At 41.4% G+C, this 6038-nt stretch overlaps 1 protein-coding gene across 2 annotated transcripts; it reads left to right on the forward strand.

The window, feature by feature from the left end:
• The first annotated feature begins 224 nt into the window (after positions 1–224).
• Positions 225–2871, forward strand: LOC149921944 (uncharacterized). Of its 2 annotated transcripts, XM_090163309.1 has the most exons (6): positions 225–469; positions 826–1066; positions 1175–1444; positions 1511–2041; positions 2165–2623; positions 2732–2871. In XM_090163309.1, the coding sequence occupies exons 1-5, from the start codon at positions 278–280 to the stop codon at positions 2587–2589; spliced, it is 1659 nt and encodes a 552-aa protein (XP_090019435.1). In that variant the 5' UTR covers positions 225–277; the 3' UTR covers positions 2590–2623; positions 2732–2871. The 2 variants fall into 2 exon arrangements, with proteins under 2 accessions (XP_090019435.1, XP_090019434.1); XM_090163308.1 differs by having other exon boundaries at positions 1175–2041.
• Positions 2872–6038: the final 3167 nt, after the last annotated feature.

Below are 6038 nucleotides of genomic sequence, written 5' to 3' on the forward strand. Positions count from 1 at the left end.
GCCTACCCTTAAATCCGGGCCTGCTCACTACGCGAAAAGACTAAACGTTAACCATTACTAGAAACACGATTTTTTTTTTCTTGAGTGAAAAATGCCGCCCCTAGAAAGTGCCACCAGGGGCGGACCGCCCCCCCCCCCCTAGGTACGCCACTAGTCCACTTAATTATCTATTTATTAATAGCAAATGGAATTGTACAGTCATCCAGAATAAAATGCGCTAAATTAGGGTCCACGGTGCGCAGTAGCTAATCCATCATTTTTATTTCTATCACACAGAATGAAATCCCCAAATAAGAAATTATTGAGGCATTTCCTGGACGAGGCTTTGAAGCGAAGAAAATACGGGGAGAGGTGTTACGTAGTCCAAAAAACTGAAGATGGACTGGGTTACGTCATAGCCATCAAAGCGACGCACCAAAGTCAATTCGAAAATGACGACGATTTGGAAAGAGAGTGGAAGTTACTCATCGTACGTTTTCAAAGATTTTCTGATTTTTAGTGCGAGCCTCGGAGCTATAAGATAAACGTAACGACAAATTTAGATCATAGCTCTTGGAAAAAGGAGATTTATCTCTCATTTTTCCGAGGGGCTGATCACTTGGCGTAATCGGTGTACAAGCCTGTAGCTTTGACTGTACTAAAATGATTACAGATTTAGTACTGTCAAAGGCTGTACTCATTTTTGTACTCCCGTAATCGGTGTACAGATTTTTAGGAAGTGGTTAGCCCATCGCAAACTCTCAACTGCAATTATTCGGGTTATCACATTTTTGCACCGAGGCAGCGAATTAAATTATAGTTAAAATAAATACTATCTTCCCACAGGATTACAATGTTTTCAAGGGAAGGAAAAAACCTGAAGTCTTGACCAGGTACCGAACCAACTTCTTCTCGGCGTTGGTTCCCAGCGAGCCCAAGCGCCACCTATTGCCAAAAGAAAGTGTCCCACCTAAATCCATTCGCAGAGTATTTCCAAACGGCAATGTCCGGCGTCTTCAGAAAGATGGCGCTTTTAGTGAATATGGCATTCATCCCGAGAAACATTACCGCTACTTCCTAATTTCATGTGAGCGACATCTTAAGTATATAAATGAAAGTTTTCAAACGTGTTCTCGATTAGCCTTGCACTTCAATTTCGATTTGAAGTTGAAATACATTTCGTCTTTTGTTGCAGGGGACAATCCTCAGTTTAGACCAAGATGGCCGATTGGACCTGAGGATGTCGGCGAGAGTGCGCTAACAGCATTGTCCGATCCAAATCACGGAGTGACTACACTGCCAATCTTGATCTTAATACCGGAGTTTGGACACCTCACTTTACACTATGATTTACAAACAAGCCTACCAGAAGTGGCTAATTCAACTGGAACCACATTGGAAAATTGTAGCGAATCTTTGGGCTCGAAAATGGCAGTTTCCGAACAACTGCTACCTGAACACAAAGGTCATTCACGCGTCCCTACGCGATATTTTCTGGTAACATCGTGTACATTTTTAAATCTTCCCTCAGGTGGAGACGAATCCGCTAATTCAACTACACCGTCTGAAATCGACGATGTTTTTGGGACAGTAGCGACTTCTTCTCAACCTCCTCCCACAGTGGACAATGAACTATTATGGGGACCAAATCCCGAGGTCTCGACTGATCGTAGCAAGTTCCAGTATCTAGGCCATTCCTCGCCTAATGAGGAATCCGCCGATACAACTACATCATCCGAAACGGACCATAATACTTTGACAGAAATGGTCAATTTTCAACGTTTTCTCGCGAGGGAAAGTGTTCCAAAATTGGGCCAAACTTCCAATCTATCCAAAGCTTCAGCCTGTCCTGGCACGACAGAAACTGCGCCACGAAGTTTCACGAGCAGCTGCTGCCCTGCCGCACAGCAGGATTCCCCCGATAAGAATCGTGTCCAATCCGCGTTAGACTCGTTTACGCTCGAGTGTGACGACTTAGACATTGCTTCGAATGAAGAGTTCGACGTTATGGATGATTTGATGTCATTAATGGACGATGTTGAAACGCTCCACAAATTCAAAAGTAAGTACCTTTTGTTTTCTTCTTTCCTAGAAACGGGAACCATTTGTTTAAAAGATCCTTCTAATTTCAATTACTGTACCGACGTAGTTCCCAAAAAAACTAATTGACAAAATAATGAAACAGGTGAAATGGATGTTGATCCCGGAACCGATTTTCGCCGCTTTCCCGCGATGGAGAGCGAATCGAAATCGGGACTAAATTTTATTGTCTCATCTCAACCTGGCATGACGCAATTTGAAGAATTTCGTTCGCGCGACGAACACTCAACTTCATCATCCCAAATGGATGTTGATCCCGAGACGGAAGGATTCGGTTTCCAACATTCTCCCGCGATGGAAAATGAAACCAAATTGAAACGAAATTGCGACGTCTCAACCGAACTTGGCGTGGCATCCATTAAGTCACGTCAACGCTCCAGTTGTTGCAGAGCAGGCTCCCCCGAGAAACAGATCCGTGCGGATCCCGCACCAGCTCTTTCTCGCCTCCCGTTTGTGGATCAAGACATTGACCCGAACTCGGAGTTCATGGCTTTTGTGGATATGATCTAAAATGAAAAAGTGGAAGAATTTAGGAAAATACCAAGTAAGCGACTTATCTTCTAGAAACGATAACTTTTCAAACGTTGGTTTAGTTCTAAATTAATCCACTAGATGGTGCATATCGTAACATCAATTTTTTGTAATTGTACAGCAAATGACGAAGATTCCCGAAAGTTACTCGATGAATTGTTTTCCAAATAATGAAACCATTCGCCCGATTTGGCTGCAGTATTTGTGACAACACTGCGATCTCATGAATTATGTCGGGGAAACGGGCTTAATTAAATTACGTACCCAATAAAGGTTAAAGAATCAAATTGTCTTGAAATTAAATTTTGTTGTTCGCCTAGAAATTGACTCCAGTGTTGTCATTAAAATAGGTGAAAATGTATCTTTAGAACCTTTTTAAAGGTAATAAACTCGATTAAGTCATTTAAAGAAACATTTTTAAGTTTAATATATTGAAACTGAACTTTTGAGAGGCGCTTAACTTTTTACAACTATTAATTCTTAATTAATAAATTTAATTAATTTTCATCGAAATTAACAAATTATATTAACTATCAGTTTTAGAAAAGGTTAGGTTAAATATTAATTATTATTACCTAAAAATTGGGTCAAGTTAATAAAATTAAACTCTAATGCAGGCCCGTAGCCATAAATATTTCGTTAAGGGGGCAGTTAGTTTTTTGTGTGGGGGCACATTGTTTTCGTTACCTAATTTCGAAAATTACCACAAGTGGCGCCGTGAAATGTTTTTGTTGTCCAAAATGCCAAAAAATACTTTGTGAAGTTAACGTGATCATTAATTTATAAATAAAACACTTAACATCGACGTCTTTTATTATGACCGTTTGTGGATTTAGTTGGTCGTTTCTTTAACGTTGTAAATGAAGCTTGTCTAAAAACCAATGTTGAAAAAGCCACGCTGTTGATAAAATGTCCAAGGAATCCAATCAGACATTCCTTGATGAGGCAAGCTTGTATAAGCTATAGTGCTGGGCATCTCCTGAAAATCCAATCTCAGCTCGCAATTCGCTCGTGTTAACCTGCCATGTTTGTACTCACGCTCTTCTCAAGAGGGGTTCAGTTAACGTCTCTCTCATGATCAATCGGATCGCAACGCGTTCACCAATAGCTCGTCTGTTCTTTCGCTCAATTTTTAAAGAGAAGTGGCTGCTCTCTCATTCGCTCAATATCGTACTGAATACGCTCAACTTAATAAAAAAATTAAAGATTCCCCTCGTCTAGTCAATCGAGTCAACGAACATAGAAAACTGAATCAGTTGTGTGAAACCCAATGAAAAATAAATATATCATATTAATCTGTTCAATCAACAAAATAAATTCTAGAACTACGAAACTAATATAAAATGGTTCTTCCGTCGCTCAATCAATCATAGATTGACAATCTATGATTTAGTGCAGGCCTCGTCTCAAGAGACCGCTCAACTTCAGGCTCATTGAGTCCAGCTGGAATTTAGGTTCTCGATCGTCTCGCTCATAAATATCTAAATATACGGCAGCTTCGCTCTGCTCTCCATTATTTGAAAGTTAGCGCTCATTCTGACTTAAAACGCTCTGATCATCTCTTAAATGACCGAAGCGCAACCATCACTGCTCGTCGATTTTAACGCTCACATTGAAGAGGTTGGAATTGGGAATGCGAATGTCAGACTTTTCAAGGAATTTGTGGAGCAAAATTCCCTGGTTATAGGTAACCTTATGCCGCTCTGTGAGGCTACGTATACCTGGCAAGGAAAAGGGTCACGATCTACCATTGACTATGCTTTGTTTAGTGAGGGTCTTTCTGTGTCTGTTGCGTCTATGAAAATTGATGAGGATGGCGACTACAGCATTGGCAGTGACCATAATGCAATATTTGTTGAACTTGCTCAGCGTGTTTACGATCAGAATCCGCTACCAATCACTCCTGACTCCTCCCTGGATCCCCCTAAACAATTTTGGTCGTTCGACGATCCTGAGCGTCTTGCCGCGTTTCAGACCGAAATGGAACACCGTGTTACAACGGATCCCGATATACTGGTATACGATAACTTCTGTGAAGCTCTTCTCAGCTCAATGCGAAAGACCCGAATCCAAAGCCCTCATTAAAGGGCACACTCGGAAAAGTTGGTGGGACAAGGAGGTGTCCGAGGCCATTTCAAAGCACAGGGCTGCTAACCGTCTTCATCGTGCCGCCGTCCGCTCCGACCAGTCTACTGAGGAGGTAAAGGAGAAGTGGGCAGTATACTTACAAGCTAAGCGCGATGCTCATGCCCTTGTAAATAAGAAGATTAAGTTTGTGAATAAAAGAATTGGAAAAGAAATTGAAGCAGCTGGAAAGGAGAAAGGAAAAAACTTTGGAGATATGTAAAGAAAATTAGAAAAGAGGGCAAAGGTATAGTTTCCAAATTCAAAGGAATTAAGGCTAAGGATGGTTCTATTTTGTTTACAAGAGTTGAGGTGGCTAGACGAATAGAAAAATTCATACAGAATCTGGAGGACGACATTCTAGCCTCCTCGACCTTGCGGCCTGATAAGTCCACGTCGGGTGACTCTTCCGTTTAAAGGTAAAGGGAAGGAGGAGACAGAGTTGGAGTCTTATCGACCAATCGCCAGGGCCGGATTAAGACTTTATGGGGCCCTAGGCCCAAGTTAATTTTGGTGCCCCCTTTCAATAGCGAGCTAGGCGCTTCCTCAATTTATAATTGAGAAATGGAAGGAAAATTCATTTTGCTGCCAGATTTAGTATGTGGTCAGGGGCTCGACGGCAGTCCGTCAGAGAATGTGACAATCAAACGTTTTTGGTTCATAATGGTGGACGCATTTACTAAAATTACTCCGGAAAATATTTTGTGAAAAGCAAATGATTAAAGTTTTGTACTTTTATTTTTTTAGGACTGACAGAAGGATTGCAGATAATCTATTTATTCTAACGAGCTTTATCGAACTTTAAAAAAAAATGAGTGCAGTGCTCTATCTGGCTTTCTTGGACTTTAAAAAGGCCTATGATAGTGTACATCGCGATAAGCTGTGGTTAACCATGAGAGACAAGGGTGTACCGGATGAATTTGTCAACCAATTATCTAGTTTATATGTTAATGGTCGCTATGTGTATAATGTGGGAGGCGTCCCTTCAGCTGCGGTACCGAGCCGTGTTGGGCTCCGTCAGGGATGCCCTCTTTCCCCCATTTTGTTTATAATATTCAGCTTTAGATGGTAGACACGTTCCGGTGAATGAGCTGAGGATATCGTGCCTTTTCTACGCTGATGACGTAGTTCTCCTAACCAACTCAGCCCATGATATGCAAAAAATGCTGGATGTTTGCTCATATTTTGCAAAGTCTAAAGGCTTGTCATTTAGTATGGAAAAGTCCAATATAATGGTGATGTCCCATAGCTTTCCCGATTGTTGTTCTGTTCTAGCGTCGTTAGGGCCCTTTACCCTAAACCAC

Source organism: Leiobunum rupestre, chromosome 11, assembly GCF_980474605.1.
Source record: "Leiobunum rupestre chromosome 11, qqLeiRupe1.1.hap1, whole genome shotgun sequence".
Lineage (NCBI taxonomy): Eukaryota > Metazoa > Arthropoda > Arachnida > Opiliones > Sclerosomatidae > Leiobunum > Leiobunum rupestre.

What these genes read in the sequence shown, in the direction of transcription:
- LOC149921944 (XM_090163308.1), top strand. Translation starts at nt 278, where the DNA reads ATGAAATCCCCAAATAAGAAATTATTGAGGCATTTCCTGGACGAGGCT. An exon ending in CCGCTACTTCCTAATTTCAT is followed by an intron (nt 1,067 to 1,174) that starts GTGAGCGACATC and finishes CTTTTGTTGCAG; the next exon opens with GGGACAATCCTCAGTTTAGA. An exon ending in AACGCTCCACAAATTCAAAA is followed by an intron (nt 2,042 to 2,164) that starts GTAAGTACCTTT and finishes ATAATGAAACAG; the next exon opens with GTGAAATGGATGTTGATCCC.